This window comes from Cyprinodon tularosa, unplaced genomic scaffold, assembly GCF_016077235.1.
Source record: "Cyprinodon tularosa strain WSP-4 unplaced genomic scaffold, ASM1607723v1 ctg63, whole genome shotgun sequence".
Classification (NCBI taxonomy): domain Eukaryota; kingdom Metazoa; phylum Chordata; class Actinopteri; order Cyprinodontiformes; family Cyprinodontidae; genus Cyprinodon; species Cyprinodon tularosa.
This window is the reverse complement of record NW_024039374.1, coordinates 603,664-630,686: the sequence shown is the minus strand read 5'-3', so window position 1 is coordinate 630,686 and position 27,023 is coordinate 603,664. Positions and strand designations below refer to the sequence as shown.

At 39.2% G+C, this 27,023-nt stretch overlaps 1 protein-coding gene across 1 annotated transcript; it reads left to right on the top strand.

Moving 5' to 3' along the window:
• The first annotated feature begins 7,636 nt into the window (after positions 1-7,636).
• Positions 7,637-24,175, top strand: LOC119798548 (LHFPL tetraspan subfamily member 2a protein-like). The gene is made up of 3 exons (XM_038308065.1): positions 7,637-7,784; positions 19,642-20,302; positions 23,723-24,175. Exons 2-3 carry the CDS (start codon positions 19,891-19,893, stop codon positions 23,977-23,979), a joined length of 669 nt encoding a protein of 222 aa, XP_038163993.1. The 5' UTR covers positions 7,637-7,784; positions 19,642-19,890; the 3' UTR covers positions 23,980-24,175.
• The last annotated feature ends 2,848 nt before the right edge of the window (positions 24,176-27,023 follow it).

The following is a 27,023-nucleotide window of genomic DNA, read 5'->3' as shown; positions in this document are numbered from 1 at the left end:
AGGGAGAACAGGCTGATGGGAAAACAAGAAAGGTTAAGGTCTCTCGATGACTACCTGAAACTTGAAGCTGAAGAGGCTGAGTTTCGTGGGTAACTTGGTGTAGACTCCTTCCATCAATAGCTGAGACTTTAAGTGGCTTCCTCAGAGGGGTGGTCTTAATGTTTAGCTGTTGAACTAGACTTGAGTCAATAAGGTTTCTCTCACAACCAGAGTCTATGAAGGCTGACAGAGTGAGAGTCTGATCAGAACAGAACAGGGTAGCAGGTAAAAGTAGATGAGAGGATTTTCTATTTAGTTGATGCTTCACCAGACCCCCCATAATCGCAGACGAGCTCCAAATCCTATTCTTTGCTGGACAGGAAAAAACAAAATGCCCAGGTATTCCACAATAAAAGCAAAGCTTTTCCTTAAACCTTCTCCTCCTCTCATCGGGTGTGAGCCTAGTGTGACCAATCTGCATTGGCTCCCCCTCAGTTGGTTCAAAAGCTGGTGGAACAAAATGAGTTTTAGACACGGGTTCAAATTCAGGCTGGACACGGCTCTCAGTTCTGAACGCCTCTTCGGGAGAAACAAAAGAAGAGGTGTCCCTTCTCTTAGCCGTAGAAACAGAAACTGGAAAAACATGACTCTTAATCTTAGACTTAGATCTGGTTCGAAGACGGTTATCCAAACTAATTGTCAGCCTGATAAGTTCCTCTAGGGTCTCAGGTGACTCGAGTATGGCGAGTTCATCTTTTAAGTTTTCATTTAAAGCGTTGAAAAATGCACTCTTAAGTGCACATTCATTCCAGCCTGAGGCTGCAGCTTTAACCCGGAAGTCTATGGAAAAATCCGCTGCGGAGGAGTTCCCCTGTTTAAGATTTAACAGAGCTCGAGAGTCAATTGTTTGGTCAGAATCTTGGTTGAAAACCTGAGTAAATTCGGAGATGAAGTCTGAATAATAGCCATCAAGGCTGTCGTCGGTGGGAAATCTAGCCTGAGCCCACTCTAAGGCTCTTCCTGTTAGCTGAGAAAGGATGAAGTTTATCTTCCTGTAATCAGTGGAAAAGCTGCCTGGAGAGTTCTGGAAAATAAGTCGGCATTGAAACAAAAACCCCTTACACTTGCTAGGGATACCTGAATATTTCTCTGGGAGAGACGGACGAAATTCCGGAAGTGACGTGACTGGTTCTGGTTCCGGAAACGGAAGCTGGACGGGCTCCGCTCTGGGAGCTGATTGTCTGGAAAACTCCTGCGGAGACTTATTAAGTCGAGTGTTGAGCTCACCCATGATTATGTCCAAAAGCCGGTCCTGAATATCTCGAATGGCACACTCAATTCTTCTAGCCAATTCATCGTGGCTCCCACGGAGGAAGGCCTCAAGGTTCTGAATCTGAGTCGGTAGATCCTTCAGAAGCCTCCAGAGGGGTTCCGCTGGGAAATTTTGTTGGCCGCAGTGTTCTGTCATGATTGGAACTCGGAGGTAACCCAATTATGCAGAACACCTCTGACGGACACAGGGATGGAAAGTTTGACAGTTTATTTAGCACAAACACACAGAATGAATAGATTCTGGTTCGGGCCTGGATTCTGGTTTCACCGGAGTCTCGAGGGTCGTTGAGGTTTTCTTAGGGAGAGTCACTGTTGGTTCTGGAGAAGAGTTTAACAGCAGAGTCCGTTTGCTGCTTCAGCGTCTCACGTCTAGCTTGAACAGACCTTGGCTTAGGTTTCCCAGCTCTAGTCCAGAGCTGCTTGGAGGTTCTCAGAGAATCCTCAGGGTTTGGCTCTGAGGGTCGGCTCGGCTGGTTAGCTCTTCCTAAGCTTTCACAGGGGAGGCACGGGTTTTCCTGGAAAAACAGAGATAGTGGTTAGAATCCAACCTGGATTCAAAGTCATGGAGAAACAACGAAGATCTAGGCTTTAGAGCTGACCAACTGGAACAACACTGCGGCATTGAGGCAAGGTCTGAAGACAGCTTATATAGTGGATCCTCTGATGATGGTAATGAGCAGCAGCTGTGCAGGAGGCTCTGCTCAGGAGGATCCACGGCGGACTCTGCTGGAGAAAGATGGTACTACTCCAGCTCCCAACACTAAGTACTGTCATGGTTGGTTTAGAAATCAAACCCACATGTAGAACACCACTTGGAGACTGATAAAAAGTTCAACAGAGCTTATTAAAGGTTTGCACAGAGATAACATGAACTGGATTCTGGAAACTGGTCCGGGCAGGATTCTCAGGCGTCTGCAGAGACGGATAGTTTGATTAGCCAGGTTAACAGATTAGTTGTTGAGTTTTCAGATGTTTCTGAAAATACCTTGAAGAGGTCCAGGCTTTCTTTTCTGAGAGAGGGAACCGGTTGGGTCCAGAGACTGTTGGTTCAGCAGAGTGTTCAGCAGAGTCCTCAGCAGCAGCAGCGTCTAGCTTCTGACTTTCTAGTGACAGACCTTGGTTTGAGGGATTAGCTCTTTCCTTAAGAGCAGCAGGTGGATTCCAGAGTGAGATCTTCAGGTTTGGCTCTCTAGGGCAGGCAGGCAGGTAACAGGTTAAGCTCATCCAGAACTTCAGACGAGAGACAGGTTTCCAAACTTGGTCAACACTGCGGCGTTGAAGGCGCTGATTATATAGGCAGGTCTCCTGATGGGCTGATGAACGTCAGCTGTGCTGGAGGGCTCCAGCCCAGGAGATCCACAGCGCACTCTGCTGGAGAAGGTGGAGAATCTCCAGATCCCAACAGTACCCCCCTCTCAACGACCGCCTCTTGGCGGTCCCGAGGATGTGGACGGGAGGGACTTCTCGTAAATCCTCGATCATGGACGGATCGAGGATAAACGAGCCAGGAACCCAGGTGCGGTCCTCCGGACCGTAGCCCTCCCAGTCGACGAGGTACTGCCGACCGCGACCTCGCCGACGGGAGTCCACGATCCGGCGAACCGTGTAAGCCAGATGACCATCGATGTCCAGGGCGGGTGGAGGGGAGTCGGAAGGCGGGCACAAAGAACTAGTGACTGCAGGCTTTATCTGGGAAACATGGAATGTCGGGTGGATGCGCAGAGAAGGTGGCAGGTGCAGGCGGACAGCAGAGGGGTTAATTATGCGATCGATTTTGTATGGACCGATGAACCTGGGTGAAAGTTTCCTGGACATAGCCTTTAGGGGAATGTCTCGGGTGGACAACCAAACCTCTTGGCCTGGAGTGTAGTCAGGGGCAGGACGCCTCTTGGAGTCAGCGAACTTTTTGGTTGAGGCTGACGAGCGGGTGAGGGTGGTGATGGTATCCCTCCAAATACGTTGGCAGCGGCGGATGTGATGATGGACTGATCTGACCGTTATCTCTCTCTCGTACTTTTCGATTTAGGATGATAACCAGAGGTGAGAGAGGATTTGCAATATAATGCAGAACAGAAAGCTTTCCAGACCTGTGAGATGAACTGGGGACCACGATCTGAGAGGATTTCTTGAGGAATACCATGGAGGCGAAAAAAATGCTTCACGAGGAGCTGAGCCGTCTGGAATGCTGTGGGGAGCTTTCTGAGGGGAATAAGATGACAGGCCTTGGAAAATCGATCGACGATGGTTAGTATTGTAGTCATACCTCTAGAAATCGGGAGACCAGTGACAAAATCGACAGCAATATGAAACCAAGGACGGGTTGGAACAGGTAGAGGATGCAGCAGACCAGAAAGTGGTTGGTGGGAGGTCTTGTTTCTAGCGCAGATGGGACAAGCCATAACGTACTCTTTGACGTCTTTATGCAGAGACGGCCACCAAAATCGCCTGTTTATGAGGGCGATGGTTCTGCTCACTCCAGGATGGGCCGAGAATTTAGCTGCGTGCATCCACTGGATGAGGCGGGATCTGACGGAAGACGGGACATACATTTTATTAGGAGGATGATTACCTGGGTCAGGTTCAGAAGCCAGGGCAGAGTTGATCAGATCAGTGATCTCCCAGGAAACAGCTCAAACGGTACATGAGGCAGGGAGAACAGGTTCGGGTGTCTCAGGTTGATCGGTGGAATACAGACGAGAGAGAGAGTCGGGCTTGACGTTCTTGGAACCAGGTCTATAGGAAATGATGAGATTGAAGCGTGAAAAGAACAAAGACCACCTTGAATGCTGTGGGTTGAATCTTTTTGCCGATTTGATATAAGCCAGGTTCTTGTGGTCTGTCCAAACCAGTACTGGATGCTCAGCCCCCTCGAGCCAGTGACTCCATTCCTCCAGGCCGAGCTTAATGGCAAGAAGTTCTCGGTCACCAACATCATAATTTTGTTCGGCTTGGGATAGTCTGCGTGAAAAGAAAGCACATGGGTGAGTTTTCTGGTCAGAATCTGACTGCTGAGATAGAACAGCTCCTACACCGGAATCAGATGCATCCACCTCAAGGATGAACTGTTTCGTAGGATCAGGCTGAACCAAGATGGGGGCACTGGAAAAGAGATTCTTTAATTTATTGAAGGCATTTTCGGCCTCAGGGGTCCATTGGAATGTTCTTTTAACAGAGGTAAGAGCTGTGAGGGGTAGAGCTGTCTGGCTATAGTTTCTTATGAACCTCCTATAGAAGTTTGCAAAACCAAGAAATCTCTGGAGTTGCTTGCGGTTTTCAGGTGTAGGCCAATCCAGAACTGCCTTTATCTTGTCTTCTGATGGCTTCACCTGCCCGCCCTCGAGCACAAACCCTAGGAAAGTGACAGAATGTTGATGAAATTCACATTTTTCAGCTTTCACAAAAAGTTTATTTTCCAGAAGTCTCTGAAGGACTAAACGAACATGTTTCCTGTGGTCTGAGAGGTTCTTGGAGTAGATCAAAATATCATCGATATAGACAAAAACAAAAACATTCAAAAAATTTCTGAGGACGTCATTGACAAGAGCTTGGAAACAGGCAGGAGCGTTCGTGAGGCCAAAAAGCATGACCAGGTACTCAAATTGCCCTAAGGGGGTCTTAAAGGCAGTTTTCCATTCATCCCATTCTCTTATTCTAAGGAGGTGGTAGGCGTTTCTTAGATCGAGCTTGGTGAACACTGTAGCACCTTGTACAGGTTCAAAAGCTGATGCCAGTAATGGCAGGGGATATTTATTTTTGATGGTAATCTGTATCAAACCCCTGTAGTCAATACAGAGGCGCAGGGAACCATCCTTTTTACCCACAAAGAAAAAACCAGCACCGAGAGGAGATGAAGATGGGCGAATTATTCCAGCAGTTAGAGATTCATTGATGTATTTTTCCATGGTTCCACGCTCTGGTTTGGAAATGTTATACAATCTACTGCTGGGAAGAGGGGCTCCTGGTAGGAAATCTATGGCGCAGTCATATGGTCTGTGAGGTGGAAGAGACGTCGCTCTGACCTTACTGAAGACTGGTGCCAGATCATGATACTCGGAAGGAACAGAAGTAAGGTCAGGAGAGTCCATCTCCCCCCTACCTCTAGGAGACTGAATAGTAGGAGCCGCAGAACGAAGACAGGATTCGTGACAGGAGGTGGACCAGGATTCAATGTGGCGTTCAGCCCAGTTGATATGGGGGTTATGACGTTCCAACCACTCGGATCCAAGCACCAGGGGAAAGCAAGCTGAAGGAAAAACAAAAAACGTTATCATCTCCCGGTGGTTTCCAGAGATAAGCAGTTCTAAGGGTTGTGTCTGATGAGTGACTTGATGAAGCTTCTTTCCATCGATAGCAGAAACTCTGAGAGGTTTAGTTAAAGGAACAGTCTCAATTTTTAACTGCTGGACCAGGTCTGAATCAATAAGGTTTCTTTCACAGCCAGAGTCGATGAATGCTGATAAGGTGAGATTCTGGTTAGAAAAGAACAGAGTAGCAGGCAACAACAAATGAGGAGATTTCTCAGATCTTAGGTGGCCCGTCAGACTCCTCACATCCTCTGACGGGCCCTGGCTTTTGATTTAGCCGGGCATGAAGCAATAAAATGGCCAGTCTCACCACAATACAGACACAGTTTAGCTTTAAATCTCTGTTGCCTCTCTTCAGGGGATAGCCTAGTGTGTCCAATTTGCATGGGTTCGGCCTCCGCCCCTTCTGAAGAAGAGAAATGAGAGACTTGGACAGGCGCTGGAAGAGTCTGATTCTTAGACCTTGGCTTGGTACTGGGTTCTGGGGAACCAGAAAAAACAGAAGCATAATTAAATGCAGGAGTTGAAACAGAAAAATTCAGGTTTCTCTGCCTTGAGTGATTTCTAGTCCGAAGTCTGTTATCCAACCTGATGGTCAAACGGATTAAATCCTCCAAACTAGCAGGTTCGTCTATTGTGGCGAGTTCATCTTTAATGTTGTCATTCAAGTACAGAGCCCAGAGGCAAACCTTTTCCAAAACTTAAAAAGCTGAATAGGTTCATAATCATTTCACACCTCAATTTCTTTTGCTTATTTTGTTCTTGTCTTTTTCAGTCAAGAACAAAAGTGTGTACAAAAGGGAATCCCATTCTAACCATGCATAAATTCATCTTTCAGATATACCTGTTCTGACAACAAAAGGTCACAAATAATTACCTTTTATCTATTCAAAGTATTATCGTTATGTGACTAATAAATATTCTCCACCAGCAGGAGATGATAATGGGTCATAATCTCTGATTTAGGACTGAATGAACATCTAATTTCATTAGAGCTGAAGGCTAAACAACGATCAGAAACACAATCGGTAAAAATAAAATATTTGATCTTCAGATCACCCCCACAAAAAATGTAATTCATATTTATCTCAATAACTAATACAAGGTAAGGCAAGTTTATTTGTATGGCACAATTTAGTATATGATGCTTTACATGTAAGTGCTTTACATGAATTAGATAATAAAATTGAAGAAAAATAAAATCTGAATAAAAGCAAAAACATTTGTAAAACGAATAAAACAGTTGGACCACAACCTTAAACTAATAATAATTCAGTTAACAATTTAACTTCAACAGTCAAAGGCAGCTCTAAACAAATGGGTTTTTAACTATGCCTTAAAAGAACCTGTTTTTTAGCACTTTTCCAGACCTACCACCTGAGTGGCATGGGAGGTTGATACACTGACAACAAACCTGTTATGTATCGAGGTGCTAATCCATTCAGTGATTTATAGACTAAGGGATCTTAAAGTCTATTCTCTTAGCTCTCTCTAGCCATTGTAAGGACTTCAAAACCGGGATGATGTGATCTACTTTCTTAGTGCTAGTGAAAACAACAAGCAGCATTTTGGATCAGCTGTAGCTTTCTGATGGACTGTTTAGGAGAAATCTACCTAAGTGTTGCAGTGATAAATTCTACTAAAGATAAATGCATGAAGAAGTTTTTCTAGATCCTGCTTGGACATCAGTCCTTTAATAAAAGCACTTGAGTAGCAGCACAAAATAAATATGATTATATTGATTATGGGTACAGAATCAGAGCAGGGTAGGATACTATGACTGCATGAGTTCATGGAAAGGGAGAATGAATTGGTAAAGGGGCAAACACACCCAATGTGAACTATATTTAACTAGTTGGTTAGTTAACCAACCTCTCATTAGGTATTTCCTAGCCCCAAATACATATGTAGCTGCATATGAAGTCTTCTTCCTCTTTTCTTTATGACATACATGGTGGGGGATGGGTGAAGGTAATAGGAGGAGGTTGGGGGAGTAGCATAACGTCAGAAAGCAGTGGGATGTCTTTGTGGAAATGAGAAGGAAAGAGTTCTGAACAGTTCTGAAGAAAGGAAAGGCACCCAATGAACATTTGAGAGAGCTGGTCTGCCGCAGGAAACGAAACCGGACGGACAGAATATATTATTGCCTGCAATGAGTCTGAAATTCAAGTAAGTAGAAAAACATACAACAAGGACAAATTGAAACTCTGACAGAAACATTCAGGGATTTTTTTTATTTTAATAAAAGTTTAGTTGAATAAAAAGTATAGTTGAAGCTGTTCTTTCAGGCTTTGTTTTATCTTCACGCAAGCCATGCTTTAATTTACAGAAACATGTTTTTTTGTATGTAGTGTTCATTGCTTCATATATTTGTCAGTATAATAATAGAGTTCCTATTTAGTGGGGAAAATTAGATGTGTTTAACACATACTGTAAGTGAAGTCATTGTGTTCATACATTGCTGCTGTCAGTTTTGATACAACATACGGAAGCAGTCGAGCATCTAACCTTAGCGCCTGTGGATGGAAACAATTAAACTGTTTTACTTCCTAGTCTGTCCTCCACAAATGTCCATGCTCTGTTTCCAGCTAAAGCCTCATGCCCTTGAAGTTCATGGAGGGGGTTCATGTATGCTGCAGCCACCCATCATGCTCTGTGCACATTGTGCTGGCTGAGAGGGGAAGTGGTAGCACTTCACAAACTAAACAAAGCAAGAAACATCTGTAATGTTTATACAAGCTGAGTTCAAGAGCATATTTTAAGTAAGCGATAACAAATTTCCATCCTTCCTTCAATGAATAGGATAATCAAAAAATTTAATAATCTTTAAATTCACAGCAACAAAGATTCATCAACTGTGCTCAATAGATTCCAGGATGTGTTTTAATCCTGTTGATCACTTAAGTGACTGCCCTGACATGTAGAGGTTTTCCAAAATGAGGTTTTACTGGAGCAGACCTTTCACTTGTGGCTGACTCATGCAAAACTATAAAAAAACTTGTAGAAATATAAAAATGTTAATATGTTTCTTTTGACCAACACCCATACCCACCCGCAATAACCTTTATTGCGATTTTTTCTCAGGGACGATGCTAAACCTTAGTCATGACTTTGATATTTAAGATTTAGCAGTAATTGCAGCATAGACATGGGAGGTTTCTAAACTGTGAGATGCTTCGTTCAGCATATTCGTTCAGAGCTGAGTAGAGTTGCCAAAAAGTTTTCACAAGTAAAAGTAGCACTGCTTAGTGCAGACAGCCGTTCATTAAACTCAGTCGATCTCTAAGTTAGCTTCCTGTCATTGTTTTATGTCAAACAGTCTATGATGCAGTTTTTAGAAAAAACACTGAAAAATTGAAAGTTCAGTTTAGGATTTTTTGTCATAGATGAAGATCTTGAGACTGTCAACCTGTCCAGCGTGCACCCTGCCTCTCGCCCGTAGACAGCTGGAAATAGGCACCAGCATCCCTCGCGACCCCGCTTGGGATAAGCGTGACGGAAAATGGATGGATGGATGAAGATCTTGGTTCAGCTACATATCCCATTATACAACATAGATCAAATATACTCCATTAATGTTAGTAGCTGAAGCAGCCAATACTGATTGCAAAAAAATTGTAGGATCAATAAGTTAATATGTAAAACTCTTTAAGGCAATGCTGAGGAGTATATGATATGACTGTTAAAAATTAAAAATTCCCATCTCCTTTGCAAAACTTGCTGTGGATATGTTATAATAAAATTCATAGCATAAAAGAACTATTTGCAACAAGTTCATCCAGACCCTTGTGACAAGTATATTTAGTTAATAGACTTTTCCACTGTTAGCACAGCCTGGCATAATTCAAAATTTTTGTTTGTTAAACTGTTTGTCATTAACGTTGTCTACCATGTTAACGCTTGTTAACATGTTTTGGTTTTCTTTGTGTCGCCAAATCCTTTAGACCGACATGATTCTTTGTGTGGAAGACAGTCAAGGTTGTTTGGATTACTTTTCTTCTCTTGAGCAGTCTTGGAATAATTGTTATTGGATATTCCCAGCCAAGGTTTTTTACAGAGTTTAGTCAGGCTCTGCATATTCAATCTACTAAAGTCTGGAGCAAAAGAAAAAAAAAAGTTAATGATTTGTAGAAACCTCCGTATGCTGAATTTATGAGAATCAACACGTGGTAGAAACCCATTCATGGGAAAATCTTTTATTTCATGTTTATGAAAAGCAATACAAGTGGTGACTCACATGGCTATGGTTTATATGAAAGGCTTCTTAAATAGAACAGTTCTCATTTATATATGGGACAAACACTTAACAAGAACAATTATTTTAACATTTTTTTCCTAAAGTATTTGTCTCTTTATTAAAGTGATCCATGCCAAAATAAATGCAGCTTAAGGCTACCTAATGAGGCCTGGCAAATTTTAATGCTAGATGAAATATCTTCCTTTATTTTAATGGGACGGTGTTTAGTTTGGAAGGCATTTGATGACGTCTGCAGAAGCCAAGCAAGGGTGGGTACTGATTTTCTGTCATAAAAAGGAGCAGGAATAAATGGTTCCAAGTCTGCAAAGAATTAGCCTCTGTGTTCTCCTATATGTTAAGTTCCTGCTTTTTCAGAGTAAAGTCCTGCTGAGGTCATAAGAAACAAGCTTATCTTCAGAAAGTATCTAAAGTTGTGTAGGCAGTGTGTGGTTGTTGGTTGTTTTTCATATCTTAAGTGTTCCTCAATTCACTTTAAGCTCAGCTGTTTGCATTCCTTCATGAGGGAGGAATATGTTTGGTCCTGTCTGATCCTGTCTGGTGTCATACTGGTGTTTGCATGTTTTTTTATGGTTCTTGGAAAGACGATGGAAGTCAGATCCTCATTAGTGGCTTGTGATTTGCTGGCTGTTCCCTACATGGTTTTCTTTTTTGTATTGGAGAAAATGCTTTTATTTTATTATTTCATATTATTATCTTCTAAAGAAGCTTTTCCTTTGGCTAGCCCAGATGCTATACTTTTTACAGCAAATTAGGGAACGGACTGCTTTTGTTGGAAGTTTCTAGTTTAGGACTGGCAGTTGAGAAGGAGAAAACATGAAGTAGTCTTGTTAGGTTATCGTGTAAGAAAGAAACCTACAGATTTGGACAGCTAAGTTACAGTTGCTTCAATGTGCAGTTTTCCATATTTGACCATGCTTCAGCCACAACCTCTAATGGTTTTGTGCACATCGATCAAGTTTTATTAATCAATGCACCATTTTTCCCTTGCTCCAGTTAATTAAAAAATCATACAGAACATAAGAAAAAAGTTTTGACTCTTGTTAAGATATGTTAATGCCTAATTAGGTTAAAAAACGATACTGAAAGCTTTAAACTCATCAGAGCTCTTTTTAACACATCACATGATAATATGACAGAATTAGCAAATCTACCAAGATACTGTCCGACCAGAAAAGGGGAGGATTAATCAAGAAAGATGGTCATGGTAATACTGGAGTAACTGCAGAAGTTTATAAAAGGAAGACACTCTATATGTGGGAATGGTGATCTGATGGTTAAAGAACTGGGTGTTTGCTTCAATGAATGGAGCCACAGAAGTTGCCAGTTTGTAACTCAAACATCAATCGCAGTCCCTGAGCAACACCTTTAATCCCGGATTGCTCTCAGTTCACAATTCAAAGTGTAGAAGCACACTGCTCTCTAAGGGATGAGCCAAAAGCAGAGGACAAATTTCCCATCTGTGTGACTAAGAATGGATCTTTTTTGTCAATAGAATAACTTCTGCTTGTCCATTTTGTTGATGTATCCTTTGTGGAAGAGTAGCAGAAGCTGCAACTATTGTTAAAAAGTCATCAAACTTCATCAACTTGTCGTTTTGCCACAACTCATTTAGCTAATGGAGTAAATATGGGAAGAAGGTGTATTGGTCAAATGAGATCATAGATTAACTTTTTGTGTTGCATGCAAAACACTACATCCAGCAGAAAAGTAACATTTCACATTACAATGAACATAAAATCTAGCTGGTAGTGACAGCATTGCAGTATGCACAATTTGTTTTTCTCAAGGATGGGAAACATATGAAAGAGTTAATGAATGAGATGTTAAAAATACTTTTAGGGATTGGAAAAAAGATTGAGGAGGAAGATCACTGTTCAACAGGACAACCGTATCTCTGCATTTAAATGGTCCTGACAAAGTTTAGATATAATTCTTTGGTGAGACAAGACTTCATGTTCACAGACACTCTTCATTCAATCTGACTGAGCATCATAATTTTAAAAGGAAACCTTCAGTCTCTGAAAGCATCGATGGGTTAAAGATGATGCAAGTGTGCTTAATCTAACAGCCGGGACTTAAGATAACCTTTAGGATCTAACTCACTCTTAGTTCTGCAATGAGTGGCCAGCACTCATTACCTCACCACCTCGGCATGCTATCAGCACTGTTTCTGATATCGTAGACCAATTATTCCTGATTTACTTTTCAGCTAATTCTGCATCCAATTGACTGACCCAAAAATTCCTCAAGTTTATCATTTTGTCTCAGACTTCTGTCTAAATTGAAGTTAGGTTTACCGGTAGTTAAAGGAATGTTTACAGAGCATAGACGTTTTGATCACAACATTGGCTGATGGTCCACAGAGTTGCATGTGCAATGCTGATTTATGTATGCAGAAAGAGAGATTAGAGAACTTTACCAGTCAAGTGCTGCACAAGCACTTTAAAAAAGCTTGATCAACAACTGGAAAACAAGAAGAAAGTCTCAGAATGTAGCAACATTTCTACCCACTAAAACAAAGTGTATGCAACCATTAACAAGCTCAAAAACAGATCAGATCATCAGATGACTTTATGGAGTCTTGTCACACACCTTTCTGTTACATACACATATGGCTTCAGGTAAATAAAGCACCAGCATGTAGGTTTTTTCCCCCTCCTAAACATCAAGAAAAAAAAAATCATAAATGAGATTTAGCTGCGAAAGGACCTCAAAAAACAGCCACTAACAACACAATCTTAAAATCTTGTCAAAATATGTGACGAAAGATGCTAGACATCATGATGGATTGCAGGAGTAGAAAAATAACCAGTAGCTGTTGGTTAGGAGTAGCTGTTGCACCACAATGTTTTCATTAACTTCTCAAATTTACCTTAATGTGAGCAGGTAAATAAGATTATTTGCAAATGGATTGAATAGTTCTACTCTTAGGGCCGGATCTATCAAAGGTTTGCGTGTATAAAAACGTGAGCTATTTCACTGCGCACGCTAAAAAATGTTCAAACTGATCTATCAACAGCGTGCTAAAAGGATTTGGTCTTTAAAACATGCTAAATAGCGCCTCTTATCCATTTAGTACTTTTTCTGCAATGAATATGCAATAGGCTATGGGGAGTTTACTCGCAAAAGTGCGTCTTGTGGGAGGAGAACATGTAAATATATTAATTTAGCACTCGCAAAGTGATTTATTAAACCTGAAAGCAATTTTGCTAACGGTATCTGACTCTATATTTAACACGTTTCAAAAGAAGGTGCAAATGGTCTGTATGCGTAATTGCGCACACATGGCAGCGGTTATTGTCGCAAGAAGGAGACATGGAAATGAAGCAAGGAGACGCAGAGAACGCAGTTTTTCACTCCATGTGAATATTTTTGGAATGAACGAGGAAACGATCATCAAAACATTTTGTTTATCCAGCACTGACATTTTGGAGCTGTTGGGGAACTCCGAATGGATTTGGAGCCAGCCACAAGGAGGACCCACGCAATACCAGCTATCACAAAACTCCTTGCAACATTGGATCTCCCAATCTAGTTTTTCAGAAGTGCTGTCCGACGTTCTAAATGCCATGTCGCCCTGACGCCCTATCGGAGACCCCCCCCCCCCTGCGCATGTGGAGCAACATGCTGCGGGAATGCGTACGGCGTACGCGCAGTAATATCATCCACAGTCACTTCTTGTGAGCCATTTCGTATGTGCATTTTTCTACAGGCCAATACAAAACACCTGTTTTTTTTTTGTTTGTTTTTTACTGCAGTGAAGTAGAAATTCAGCCACATACCACCTTAGGGAATAAAGGTTGCCAAAGTTTTTTCTTTATATATATATATATATATATATATATATATATATATATATATATATATATATATATATAAGGAGGAGCTAGAAAAGATGTGGAAAGTGAGAGCAGCAGTGGTGCCAGTGGTAATTGGAGCACTGGGGGCTGTGACCCCCAAACTGGGAGAGTGGCTACAGCAGATTCCAGGTAAAACATCAGAGGTCTCTGTCCAGAAGAGCGCAGTCCTAGGAACAGCTAAGATACTGCGCAGAACCCTCAAACTCCCAGGCCTCTGGTAGAGGACCCGAGCTTGAGGATGACACATACCACCCCACGAGGGGTGAGAAAACAGTTTTTTTGTTTTTTTTATATATATATATATATATATATTTTTTTTTTTTGTTGGGGGTCACTGTAAGATTTAAATTTCTTAATGCACTAGTTTGTACAAACTACAAACTACTTTGCCGCAAACCACAAAACGCGCAAAACCATAATTTAAATAGGGCGTCTCCAACAGTTTTGCACCTGCCACCAGTTACGCAATCACTCTTAAATCACTTAAATCACCCGCAAACCATGGTTCAGCCCCTTGCGCAAAATTCCAGTTTGCGAGTGCGAATTACTGCACGCAAAATTGGATCTTGATAAATCCGGCCCTTAGAATAAGATAATTAGTTCAGTTTAGTTTATGAGTTTATTTCAGTAGCAAACAGAGACAAGAAACAACAAATGCCAACACAGAAAAATATGTGGATATGCAAACTCAAAAGGAGTAGGTTAAAGTTCACAGAACATACGAAAAACCCACTCCTGACTTATCATACATGAAGCTGCTGTCAGATTTTCACCTTACAAAATGTGTTTAGAGTTTAACTCTTTATAGATGTCAGGTTATTCAGTGTTGGCACAGTGGTTAGAGCAGGGCGCTTATGTTCTGAGAAGGTTACAAGTATCCGGTTGGATTCCCACACCTTTCCACTCTGGGTTCCTGAGCAAAACCCTTAACCCACACTGCTGTTCCCCAAAGTGATGGGTCAAGTGCAGAGAGCGAATTTTGTTGCTCTATACTTGCAACAGTTCAATGAAAATAAAAGCTGGGAAAAAGGATAAAAGCAGGGAAAAGGTACCATCAGGTGCAAAGCATCTGTTTGTACACATACATGATTTTACAAATTATGTATTTGAAAAGTTGAAAGGAAAGCAAAATATTTACGGAGCACTTTCTTATATAGGTCCAAAATACCACTTATCTATTATTTATGTTTGTACAAACTGAACAAGAGTAAAGAAATATAAAAACATTTACCAGTCATTTGATTGGTCTACAATACCACCAATTTTATTACTTATGATAATCCAAGTTATAAAAGGAAAGTAGAAATACAAAACATTTACCACATTTATCAGGCATTTCCTGAGTTTTTAAGTAGGTTCATAATGCAACCTATTTTATTGTTTTAGGATTGAACACTCTTCATGATAGAGTAAAAAAAAGATAAAAACTTTTACCAAGCAATCTAAAAGCATCTAGACTTGATCCATGTCTTACACAATCGTTTTGTTCATATCTAAGAAATAAAAACTCTTTGTAAACCTTATTAAAGTTTGCCAGATTTTTGCAGTGTTTGATGTTTTCATCTAGATTATTCCATATTTCTTCTCCATGTCTCGTGGCACGTATGCTTTTCAAGGTAGTTCTGCAGTACTGTTAATCAAAACTCAAATGTCCTCTGAGGGTGTACTTGACGGCTCTTTGGCAGAACATATTTTATATACTTTCAGGGAGCTCCAAATTTGAGGCCTTTAACATGATTTCAGCCATCTTAAATTCAGTTAGCTCCACAAGTTGAATTGTTTTTGATCTAAGGAATAATGGACTTATAAGATAATTAGATAATATTCACTTGAAATAAGAAAATGCAATTTATTTATTTTTTATTATTATTTTAAATGTAAATTGTCTTGTGCCATTGGCAGTCTCATTTACCTCCTCAATTCAAGAAAAAAAAATGCACTTATTTTAAGAAAAACTGGCTAATTTATGTATTTTTTATTATTTTGCAATGCAAATGTTTACCTGGCAGCATATATATATAAGGTTTTCATGTCAATATGGGCACATGTCCAGAGAAATCTATCATACAAACTTTAAAAGGCAATTCTCGAAGTCAAAGAAGTACATATACTTCAAAGGAGGACACATGCTTTCTATACATAAATGGGGTTGTAATTTTACACTATGAACCTTTTTAAAAAGTGAATAAGAATTTTTAGGTACTCCAATTGACAGTATTTAGCAAGATAGAAAGAAAAAAAAGATTAAGTAGCAGGTTTGGCCAGTAGATTAACCCACCTGCTTTTCCCATATTACTTCAAAATATCCCTCTAAACCTAAAAGAAGTAGTTTAAAGGTTTCATAGCACTTCAAAATAAATTCTCTGAAAAGACAAGGGAGCCACAATGCGGTAAGAAAGAGACAATTTTCTATAATAGTTGAGGGCTACACAAAAGGAGCCTGCTAATTGCCTTCCAAAAATGTATTTTATGGCTCCGTCTGTGTAGTTTGAAGTGAAAGAGCTGCTAATTTGTGGGCACTGTAGTCTTAACAGAAAGCGCAGCACTCTGGTTGAATAAACTATAATCAGCAGCAAACTAAAGACTCATACTGCACAAGGTAAACTCAGAAACAAATATGTTTTTATGTAAAATCTAAATGTTTTATAATCAGTCATTACTAGAGATGTTTGAATGGCTGGGATAGATTGTGGTTTAGCTGTTGTGTAAAACCATTGTTGCAAAGGGGAAACCGATAAATATAAGAGCAGCTAACGTATGTGAAGATGCCTAAAATAAACAAATAAAAGTATTGTAATAGCATGGGGCACTCCACAAATTGTCCTGTGCCACATAATCATGACTCGGGTACCATATTATACTGTTGGTCGATTTTTTTTTTAAATTTTGGACACAGTTCTCTTTAAGTACTACAAGTTTAAATCTGGCTTGTTGGATTTACCTTGTATGCATTGTGGAGATTTTTCTCAATAGAAGGTTTGCATTAAAAGGATGATGACTTCAGGATAGAACTCATGGGGAGAGTTACTGATTGTTCCTGTTTGTTTCCTATTTATTGCTGCTGTTGACAAACAGTGAACAGTGACATAGGCAATGTATTATATATTGTGTACCAATTGGCTTGGCATGAACTTAACTGAAATTTACTCCCACTGTCAATCTGCAAGCTGGCTTAGTAATTATGTGTAGACACTAGACAGAGTACTTTGGCTGAGGTTTCATGTAATCTCTAATTAGGAGTGGTAAAGAAGTAAATTGAGAGAAAGAAATGTTGAATTTACAAAAGATTCCTGATATTTAGCTTTAGACAAGCAGAGAAAAAACTGCATCCTAACAGAATAAATCCTAGTTGCATCTCAAGTTGCATGCCCTAATCTCTGATTTTGACATATTTCTTTATTTGCTCAGTGGAACCTTTTATTTTGTTTTCTACTCTTTCCTATGTTTAGAGGAAAAAACATCAGCCCTCCATTTGAAAATAAAATACCGGTAGATAACACTGTTACTTTGTGGGCAGTGAAATTCAGAGGTGGATTCCCTGTAAGAGACTCAGATGTTATCAGAAAAAATGAAAAGCTGCTGCTTATTCTTCCTGGTTTAACTTGGCATACTGCTGCAGTCATTCAACTCAATACTATTTATATAGCACCAATTCACAACATATTGCATCTAAAGGCACTTTAGAGACTGACTCAGACTCAGACAAACCAGTCTGAGTGATTCATAGCTCTTCATAAATGTTAAGTGCTGAAATCTTTATCAAAAGTAAGATGACCCAATAAGTAAGGAAATAGAATTGTATTATAGTCATAAACCCACTTTAAGTAATACGATGTGTTGTCATTGTTATTTCTCAGGGTCCACCTCTAGTCCAGCTTTATTATTTTCCAGATCGTCCTACATTTTCCTTAAGCTCCCTTTGTAACCCAGTATGTTTCATGGTGGATTCTGTGATGGTGAGTTGGCCAGGTTCTGTTGTAGAAAGTAATACACCACACTTCAAAGGTTGTATGTAGTATATTCCCTTGAACAGTATATTGCCATGGTCTTGGCATTAATAGCTGGATTAAGCTTGCTTTTCCACATGCCCAGTGCTCATTGTCTCTCGTTAGATCCACCTGTTCCTTCTGCTATTTAAGCTACCTGTTCCCATCCATTGGTACCAGAGTATTTGAGCCAAGTGTGAGATGAAGTACGAAAAAAGGGTTCAACTATTTGCTCCAGTTAAATAAATGGAGAACGGTCGGCACTTTGTCATGATCTTTGCAAAGAGAGAACAGTTCATCATACAGCCCTTATTGCTTGGTAATCAGCCCTGTTCTACCTGAGCAGCATCTATTCCCCCTTACTTACAATAATGGAAAGTTGTGGTTAAACAGTAACATGTTATGAATAAGCCTTGAGAAAGAATCTGGTTTGTTATGAGAAGAATGTATATCTTGTCTAAAAACACCCTCACACAGGGGAATTGTGTGGCCTTGCAGGTGAACCAGGCTGAGTGAAAACTTTTATAGTGAGTAAATAGCAAATATTAATATATGAAATAAAAGAAACTTTTGTGATTTTCTGATAATCTGATCTTGACTAGTTTCTGCTCCCGGGACTTCTGGGTTTCGATTGCGTCTGTTCTGCTCCACTTATCTCCTGGGACTCTGGAAGCGGCTTCGTTGCAAGCTACAGAGAAAATATAACTCTGGACTTCACTCCTTCTTCTGGGGTGAGACTGAACTTTACCAGAGTATCCAGTGAGCTGGCCCCAGCTGACAAGCAGCCATATGTTAACATTTTAATAAATGCTTGTTTTGAAATTACCCTGATCTGTCTGCTTGAATTCTGGGTCCTACGTTCTGAGTGCTCGACAATATTATGCTAAACATTTTCTCTACTCTGGTATTAACATAATGCTATGTTGTACTCATCTCTCCAAGGAATATTATCCAAAATGTCCAGGTTTTGGTTCATATGCTCTCTAGAAAACAAATTCTGACCTTTATGCCCAGATAACCTGTTGCAGGTCTTCTAATGATGTTTTACATGTTTTGGATTATTGGAAGTTGTTATGAATGTCTTTTACTTGTAGACCATTTTCTGTGCAATGGCATAGTTAATATCAAATCATTTAGAGACCTCTTTAAATGCCGAAGCAGACTCATATGCTGGTGGTATGCATTGGGTAGACTCTGTAACTTTAATGTCAATAAGTTTAGAAATGCAAACTACCGGTAACATGTTTTTTTATGAAACTGAGACCTACTGGGACCTCTCCGGACCAACTAAAACAGCCAAACTTAAACCAATAAGGCAGTCTATGAACAAGATACTAAAAGTGTTTTGTTTTTGTTTTCTTGCTTTATGTCATCATAATGAATTGGCAGCTAAATTATAACACTGCAGCAGTATTAAAAGTGCTTCCAGTGAAATTCAGTTACTCATGCTGAAATAAATATAAGCTGTTTTCACATAGGAGGGCTCTGATAGATAGAGCTCATCATGTATGGTCTTTGAGACGCTAACAGAAACACTCCACTCTATCTAAGCAGTATCTGCTGCTAGCATGTTTTTCTGTTGCTGTCAGATGTGGCATGCTGTAACAAAGCTCTGCTCTGATCTGTGCTGACAGCTGCTCACACAAGTCTCCTGTTGTGTCCCGGCATAAGATTAACTGTGTCATTTCAACAAGTTATGTGTGTGTGATTCATCATGACTGTTCTGAGAACCATCTGGGATTATTGCTCATGTTATGCTCACAGCTGGCTGATGGTCTGAAGTAGCGTCTAAGGTAGTTTGGTTGGTAGTAAGGAAATGAAAAGAGCATAATGAGGACCAGTGGATGAAAACTTGATGATTACTAGAGCATGGGAACATTTTGATTGATATTTTCTTATATCTCTCCTTCTTCATTTTCCAGGCAATACTACAGCTAAATGAAGCTGTGTAAGTTCTTCAGATGACCATCTCGTCTCCAAGGGTGGAGGGAAACTCTGAAAAGGAAAACATAGCGGATAGAAGGGACCAAGATCTGCTCTGCGAGGATCTTCAGTCCATCTTGGTTTAAGCAGGGAACCTCCCTGACCGTTTTGTTCAGACGGAGAGGAATTCTTACGAGGTTTTACGCCATTTTTTGAACTGGTGCTTACCTTCTCAGAGGTAAAAAAATATGTGTCATGTTATTGTAACATGCCGCTCCCTGCTGTGGACCCTGCTCAGTATCATGGTAGCCTTCATGGAGCTTGTCGCCTTCATGAGCCCCGACTGGCTTCTGGGACACCCAAAGTCGGAGCCAGATGTAAACAAGGGAGAATTGGATGTAAGGGGGTACCGGTCATCTCTTGGCCTCTACAGCCGCTGCCTTCCCATCGGGGCCTATGGAGTTGGGGTCAGCTGTGGGCCGTACACAGACACATTTGAGGAAGTGGCCAGTAAATTCTGGCAGGCCGCCATGTTGTTTCTGGCTGCTGGGACACTGGTGCTCGGGTGTGTCGCTTGCATCTCCATCTTCACGTTGTGTTTTCAAAGCATCAAGAAGAAGAGCCTATTCAATATCTGTGGACTGCTCCAGGCTATTGGAGGTAAATATGCAATGTTTCTTTGTAACTCTGAGCAGCTCTGTATTTGTGGGCATTTAGTATCTAATGAAAATTTATTGAAAAGTGATCACAAAAAAATTCTACAGATTAACTTTATTATCACTATATTTTCAAACAATACACACAGCATAATCTTAATACTTTAGTTTAAAACTGAATAAAATATACCTGAAATAATATGTAGATTATTAGAATTAGTCTAATATTGTATAGCGATATATTTAATAGTATTTAGATTTTAATGCATAAATCTATAATAAAAAGAGTTTGCAGAGAGCTTTTTATTGAATATCTTCTTTTGGATTCTCAACTGTAATTTTAATATATTTTTGTCCTTCTTGCAGGCGAGGGAAAAGTTGTTACTTGTTTTTAGCTGACTCGCAGCCAGGGTTTAGCAAAAGGTGGGGGTGGGAGAGTGCTGGGTGCCTCCACACCTCAAGTGTGGTCTTGTTAGTTTGAAAGTATTCTCGTGGATTTTATTAAAGCGTTTAAACTCCAGAGAATAAAACCACAGGAAGATATTTAAAGTAAATATATAATTATTTCTTACTTCTAAACCCAATGGCTGCATTACTAAAGCACTGACATTATGAGACATCATACTTGCAAAAACATAATATAAGCAGTTGACTGGGCTCTGAAAATGCTCTTGTTTTAGATGATAAACTGTCACATTAAAATCCCAGAAAATGTTTTCACAACATTAATTAACTAGAAAGCATTGTTTTATCTATTTGGAGATTCATAGGAAGTTTCATGGATCACACCAACTCACTGCAGAGCCAAGATATCCCTTCTTGGGAATAATTGCATTGCAGGGAAACTGCTGAAAAACAATTCTAACCATATTTTTTATTTTGTGATGTTTAGTGGTAATACTTTCGTTTCTGGTGCACCAGACTATCCCCTGAAATATTACATGCTTCTTTAAAGTACTGTATGGTTTTTTTTAAATGCAAAATTGCAGTTGCAAAGCTTTTTAACAATGGCTGAAAATTGATTAAAAATAGAAAAAACAAAGCCACAAAATTTCTATTTATAAAAATCATAACACTTTCATGGGAGAGACTTTTGGTTTGCAACGAATGTTTGCTAAACTCCAGTTACCATAATCATTTTTTTAGCTGTGTTTTCATGTTCTAAGTTCATCCATGATTGATGTTATGATGGCTAAGAGAAAATGGAGAGATAGAAATGGCAAACATTAAAAATAATTTTTGTCAAGTTGGGGTGAAGGTTGATTAAGGACCACAATGCAGAGACGAGGAGGGAGAGATGAGTTTTGCTGATTTAATGAAAAATAGTAACAAAATACAGGAAATCAAAAAACAGGTTTTTGGTTTCTTGTACAGTATATATACTCCATATACATGGTGTATATATGGGAGACAGAAATGGGATATGTGAGGACTAATTATATAATAGGGAGCAGGTGTAGACAGAAGTACCGTAACCACAAGGAACTAAGGAAAAGGAGAACAGCACACGGGGGGAATAAAGAGCAACTAAAAAAATACAAGACTGCCTAATTGGAAAATTCTATTCAATTCAGTTTATTTCTATAGCGCCAATTCACAACACATCATCTCAAGGCATTTTACAGTTTACCAGATCATAAAGTCAAATTGATTCAAAGTTTTCTATCTAAGGAAAACCAGTTGATTGCATCGACTCAATTACTGGCAATCCCTCACACTAAGCATGCTTGTAGCAAGTTTTGAGAGGAAAAACTCCCTTTTAACAGGAAGGAACCTCCAGCAGAACCAGACTCAGTGTGAGCGGCCATCTGCAGAGGCCAACTTGTGTTCAAGGAGACAGAAGCAAAGATACGAAAGGCCAGGATGGTGTCACAGCCAAATAGGAACAGATAAGGTAAAGCTACTATGAGAAAAAGCAGAAAGAGCATAATGAGATTGAAATAACAGATTCAGCAGAGTGGGAAAATAGAGATAGAATGAAGCAGAATAATGAAAAAGGGGTCCCGATGTCCTCCAGAAGTCTAAGTCTATAGCAGGCTAACTATAGAAATAACTCAGGATAACCTGAGCCACTCTAACTATAAGCTTTATCAAAAAAGAAAAGTTTAAGCCTACCCTTAGAAGTAGACAGGGTGTCTGCCTCACTAAAACTGTTAGTTGGTTCCACAGGAGAGGAGCCTGATAACTAAAAGATCTGCCTCCCATTCTACTTTTAGAAATTCTAGGAACCACTAGTAAACCTGCAGATTGAGAGCGAAGTGCTCTGTTAGGAACATAAAGAACAATCATATCTCTGATCTAAGATGGAGCTTGGCCATTTAAGGCTCTATATGTGAGAAGGAGGATTTTAAATTCTATTCTGGATTTAACAGGAAGCCAGTGTAGAGAAGCTAGAACAGGAGAGATATGTCTATCTTTTTAATTTTTATCAGAACTCTGGCTGCAGCATTTTCGATCAGCTGAAGGCTTTTACTACGTATGTGGACTACCTGATAGTAAAAAATTACAATAGTGCAGCCCTGAAGTAACAAATGCACGGACTAGTTTCTCAGCATCACCCCTGAACAGGATATTTCAATTTTTTTTAAACATTGTCCAGATGAAAGGACATTTTAGAAACCTTTTTGATATGGAATTTAAATGACAGGTCCTGATCAAAAATAACTCCAAGATTTTTGACTTTATTATAATTAATTTAAATTTAATTTAATTAACGTGTTAAATTACCCCATGTCGTTTAATAATTCTACCGATTGAACCAATGAACAAGAAAACACATAATAACACAAATCAAAGTGGAACTGAAAACATAAAAAGATGATGACAGCTGACTTGTTGCTGTGGTCAGCGCATCAAGCTACTCCTTTTACGTAACTCTGCAAGCTGCAATATCTAGTTTCACAACCTAGTTGCACTACATTTCTCCAAGGGCGAAGTCTAAAATGAGATGTTTCTCACACCTCCAAGTGAGTGTTTATTATTATATCAGGACCTTAACCTTAAACATCCAAACTCATTCATACCAGCATTTCCTTCGAACAGCTGTGAAGCTTGCAAATGGACTGTGAAGCTACACACACACACACACACACACACACACACACACACACACACACACACACACACACACACACACACACACACACACACACACACACACACACACACACACACACATCATATCTCTAGAACACATACATGCAGCATGCCCCTACACATATATACATACCCCACTTAAGGCAACAAGCATGAATATATATGCATTTCTATAAATCTATTTTTACATTTTACAGTGATCACAAATTTCATATATATTTATCTACTCAAGCAAAGTTTTTTTTACTTCAAGTGTACTTTTAAAATAAATACATCTATCTATAACAAACACAATCAGCTCAATGCATGATCCCTTCTCTCACCCTAGGCCTGCTGCTCATGGTTGGCCTGATGCTGTACCCTGCAGGCTGGGGTTCGGAAAAGGTGATGCAGTTCTGTGGAAAGGAGGCCTCGCCCTTCAGGCCTGCCCTGTGCTCACTTGGCTGGGCCTTCTATGCAGCGATAGGAGGAACGCTTGCAACTTTTCTTTGCTCTGTCTTGTCTGCACAGGCCGAGATCGCCACATCCAGCGATAAGGTTCAGGAGGAGATCGAGGAGGGGAAAAGCCTTATCTGCCTGTTTTGAGCCTTAAAGAAATGTCCAGGAAGAGCAGGAAATCACCTTTGGCGGAATTTTCAGGGTGTGCACACTTGTAGATATGAATGGAAGGAAGAGAAGGACTTCCCTCAGGGTTTTCCCATTCTGGATAAAAGAGTGTTACAGAAAAAAAAAAAAAAAAAGCTTGTGATATTAAGTAGAAAAATTTCTATTTTTCTATCAATATTATGTGACATTTCTAAAATTGTTATAGATCAGGAGGTTACACATTCATTTTTTTGTACAAATTTATTTTTGTTGTCATTTTACAATCCTTAAAAAATGAAAAGTAGATTAAAGAAATAAGTTGTGGATATGTCACTTATGTATAAGTAGCATTGCTTGTATTATGGATGTTTGCAAGATTTCAATCAACACGACCACCACAAAACAAGCTACAGAAATTAAAAAGACTTCTGAATGGTTTTCAAAACGTTTTTGGAGGAGTGAGCAAAATTCCAGATATTTTCAACCAGCAAACCACTAGCAGATTCTTATTAATGCTATTTGCCAAAAAACATATTTTGCTGAAATTACATTTCTTGAACCAGGAATCTTACATCGAGATTCATTATAACTTTTGCCCTAGAGTACTGTTTTAGATAAGCACCAGAAATAATCTTGTTATAATATTTCAATTGCTATGTTTTTTTTTTTTACATTTTTTTGTCCTAACTTTGCTGCACAAAAGCTGAGATTTGAGTTTTCTTTATTAATTGGTTATGTTTGACTGGGTTTGAGAATGAAACCTGTAGAATAAGCTTTACTGGCCACACATTTTATTGTTCCAGTTCCCATTATGTGATTTTTGCTTCTATTGATTTTGCTTTTGATGCATACATTTCTAGGTTTGCTCACATTTCAGTGTTATTTCGTCAAGGTGGATATCTATTTCATATCTTTGCTTTTTCATAGTATTTCTGTTCCATACAGCACCTTTGGCAGCATTTTGCACTTAAATTTAACTCTTTTAAAGCAGCATAATTTTTTTAGATATTTTTCCATAATTCATGCTCCAACTTTGACTGCAACTGTTATTATTCAAGTTTTCTGTGCTTTTCTTCATTAATAATTTGTGTCTTATGTGCAATAATACACTTAATTATTTTGCTGACTGATGGGAATGATTGAAACTACAAGGGAAATGAATTTGCTTCAAGGAGGATTATCTAGTGTTTTTTAAAGTATATTTTTGTTACATTAACAAATGAACAGCAGCACATGTGATGCATGCTTATATTGCTCATAATAATAAAACTTTATTTAAAAGATGACCGTGCATAGCTCAAACATTAATGCCATTTGATGCAATTTTTTCAGATTATAGCATATGATACATCCCTGTCTTAAAAAGAGATAAATAAAACAACAGAACAAAACATAATCTCTATTCACATCACACAATAGGTAACTTAAACAAGAACACACACACACACGTTTGTATTTGTATGCATAATAAGACTTCACTTTGACTTATATTCATTGAAGTTACTACATTTGTACCTAAGCCTGACATGTACCCTAAGCCTAACCTTTACCAGTACATTTCTTTAACCCAAAGTTAATTTTCACCATTCCATTAAATTGACTCCCTAAGATTAAAATTGGGTGGGGGGCGCATCACATTAGAACCAGCCTCTGGTCCCAACAAGGCCCGTTGGTCCTCAGGAAGGTCATAAGCTTACCCAAAAACAATCCTAAACAGGTATTACAAGCAACTACCCATACTCCAAATACTCCAACCCTGAACCCCATTTTACACTGTTGCCCTAAACCGAACGTCTTTCATATCAGTTCATGCAAACCAGCAAAATGTTCTCACTTATACAACAGCAGGTCCTTAATTTGATGCTGAAATTGGAAAAATGGTCCTCACTGTATGCGTGTCTGCATATAGTCAATGATGACAGTTTTTAGATGGGATAAAAAAAATGCAGCATGCTGGGTGACAGTACGGTAGAATTGTAGGATCTCTGACAGCTCTGGTACAAGACAGACTGCTACAGAAGATCTACAAAGACCTGCTTACTGCTATTACTATATGAAACAACACATTGAAAAAACTTAACTATGAGTTACGACATCATTTGATTTACCTTTGGGATCATAAAGTATTTCTGAACTAAAATGTAATTGTTTGAATCGACTTCAAAGGATAAATATAGACAAAATCAGATAGTAGTGGAGGGACCAGAGTGTTTACTATTTTATAAAAGATACAGATTTAAAATATTTACAAGTTTCAAAGCTCAAAAAAATTATTTTTTTCTTATACAAGTGATTACAGTACAATGTTTTTTTTCAAGCAGTATAATAGCAGTCTATTTGGACCAACATAAATAGCCGTCACCTGTTTCTCCAACAGATGACACAGAATATTGGAAAGTAAAGTGCATGCATGAATGTCTTAGCTAAACTTTCTATTATGTTTAAAGTTTATAATAAAGGTTGAACTCAGTAATAAACTAAACAAGCATCTTGAAATTTTAGTTTGAATCCAGGTTCACCCCAAAATATTTTACCTCAGTGACTAAAGCAGTTATGAGACTGATGAATAGAAAGGGATCAATTATGTAAAATTAATTTCTTGTCTTCTGCAAAATAAAAATTGTGTATAAACTGCAGGTTGACATGTACTCGGAAGTTACTGAGGAGACACTGACACCTAGTGACAAAGGATTGTTGCACAGGACTGCAAGGCTCCTACAAGTTTATGTCAAAATTTCAAGCTGTTTTTTAAAAGCACTAAGACAGACGTTACGTATGCACTTAATACAGATTTCAAAATCCATATTTTATATGAGTCTGTTTGCAGCGGTGTGCGTTTGGAAGTCTTTCACTGATATTATTTGAAATTACCTTTAATTTTAACAGCAGCATGACAAATATGCAAAAGGTACACAGTGATTTTTTTTTTAGATTTTGTGTCCAAGTTTTGAATCTTGTTAAACTTGAAACTGCTTTTTTTTTTTTTTTGTTCAACGATGTTGAGGAAAAATAAATGTCCACATGTAAATAAACATTTAGGAATA